This window comes from Pinus tabuliformis, chromosome 2_1, assembly GCF_031772625.1.
Source record: "Pinus tabuliformis cultivar Carrire ecotype Pingquan chromosome 2_1, CPIR1, whole genome shotgun sequence".
In the NCBI taxonomy this organism is placed as follows: Eukaryota; Viridiplantae; Streptophyta; class Pinopsida; order Pinales; family Pinaceae; genus Pinus; species Pinus tabuliformis.
In genome coordinates this window covers 603,260,615-603,262,852 of record NC_142299.1, presented here as the reverse complement: position 1 = coordinate 603,262,852, position 2,238 = coordinate 603,260,615, and the positions used below count along the sequence as shown (strand labels likewise).

General features: G+C 36.7%; 1 protein-coding gene across 1 annotated transcript; it reads right to left on the bottom strand.

Moving 5' to 3' along the window:
- Positions 1–250: 250 nt before the first annotated feature.
- Positions 251–1,120, bottom strand: LOC149201912 (abscisic stress-ripening protein 3-like). The gene is made up of 2 exons (XM_089399857.1): positions 690–1,120; positions 251–587 (listed from the first exon to the last, which is right to left on the bottom strand). The coding sequence occupies exons 1-2, from the start codon at positions 891–893 to the stop codon at positions 402–404; spliced, it is 390 nt and encodes a 129-aa protein (XP_089255983.1). The 5' UTR covers positions 894–1,120; the 3' UTR covers positions 251–401.
- Between the last annotated feature and the right edge of the window lie 1,118 nt (positions 1,121–2,238).

Genomic DNA, 2,238 nt, shown 5'->3' with positions numbered 1-2,238 from the left:
TTTTGAGAGGTGAAACCTTCTTTCAAAATAGTAATACAAAAATGTGCTGCTACGCAATTTTTTGGTTTGAAACTTTGAAAGTTGAACTTTGTTTTGCCCGTTGTAACTTGCGAAAATAGATTACCAAGAAAATATTTATGCGCGGTGTATTAATACACCGCGAAATTGTTGACCGGAAAGGAAGGACCAAAGCGAGAAAAACGAACGAGGTGGTTTCCATACATAACAGTGCAAATAATATTAATGGCGGTAAATCACAAGCTCCAGACATTCTACTTTCATAACAATATAATATTCGCCATACAATGTTTATTTGGATTAGCGGACGAACCATCCAACAAATGAACAAATTATGTGACTGACATGAACAGATTTATTATTTTAAGCGAATACATGATGTGCTAAAATAGATGGTGGTGATGTTTTTTTCCATGAGCTTCTTTTGCTTGCTTCTTCGACTCCTCCCTCTTGTGATGTTCATGGACGGCATATCCCCCTGCTCCAACTGCAACTGTGGCCGCAATCTTTTCTTGCATCTTATGTCTCTCTGCGTGTTCCGGATCCTTCTTTACTTGGTGCTTCTCATGCTGCACACATGTCAAATTAACATTGTGGACGACCTAAATATACTTTACTGGACATTTGGATATGAAAATTTAGAATTAATGAATAAAGGATATATGCAGTACCATTGCAAACGCTCCGGCAGCCGCTGCTCCCATTTCCACCAAATGTCCCATACGCTTATGATGCTTCTCGTCTTTCCTTGCCCTCTCGTATTCTGATTCATTCAGCTTATACGTACTCGTTGTGCCAGAGTAAGGAATCCTGGAGGGGGCGTTCTTGGTTTCCATTTCCTTATGATGGTGGTGCTCATGATTCTTGTGACCCATCTTTTCGAATGATTAGAGACACAACTGAATTTGATCACAGTCCAAGAAAATGCACAGAATGGTTTCTACACAGCTGCATTAGTTTAACGCTTCGCAAATGAGATAAGAGGGGAAGGAACACAGGCAAAGAATAACGCGTAGAAACAGAACTGAATTCGATCACAATCGACGAAAATGCACACAATGGTTTCTACACAGTCGCAATGGTTTAAACTTAAACGCTTGCCTATGAGATGAGATGAGATGAGATGGGGAAGGAACATAGACGTTGTTATATATAGCGGGTGTTGGATAAGAACCTTCGCTATGAAGCAAAGAATAACGCGTAGAAAGCGCAGAAGTGAAGAGCCCACTGCCACCAGAATGTTCTGGGCGGTCAAACCAGAGGAAGAAGCCGAGCACAGTGCAGCGGACGTTGATGGGATATGTTGAGTGTGAAGGAATGGCAGAGCCATAATTAATAATTCGTCAATCGAAACGCGTGGTTATTGAAAGCGTGGGTGCAGGTATGGAGAGCTACACAAGAAGGCGCACAGTAAGGTCTGAGGATGAGCGTTGTTTTCAGAATAGACGCGCTTTTTAAACTCTTCATCCTCATCCACTGCTAAACGCGGGTCTTTGTTTATATTAATAATTTTATTTCTTTCCTGAAAACGTTTTACTAATAATAATTTTATATAATGTAGTTTTTATATTTTCATTCATAATTTCAAAATATATATTACCAATAAATAAATAAATATATATATATATATATATATATATTCTCCTTAAATAATGATTTGATGTAAGTATTTCTCTTTCCCATAATATATTAATAATATTTTGAAATAATTATTTAACGTAAATACTTCCTTCTTCGTGTGGAAAATGGTATATATACTGCACACTGGTTTTTAACGCGGTTCTCTGTAAAAAGACAGACACTAGCAATTTGACCTATTGGTGAAAAGAAACGGGGAAGCAGTGAGACTTGATTAGTTGACACTAACAATTAGACCTATTGGTGAAAAGAAAAGGGGAAGCAGTGAGACTTGATCATATGACTAATCAGTTGAACCACTCATCATGTGTTTATCTAGTGGAGGGAGAATCTAAAAATAATAAAACAATTTTAATTGGATATGCTTAGGTGGCGGACGAATCTAGGAATAGTGTCATGAGATAAACCCTCACCATAGAAAAATTTCGGTTTAATTATGAAATGACATATTAAAAAAAAAAATAGGAACCATTGGGTTGATCCCTCCTTTTCTATTTCTCATTTTTTTTTTTAATATTTTTTAATATAGTGAAATAAACCTGGTAAAAAGTGTGAAGTAAAAATGTTTATTTTTCATTTATT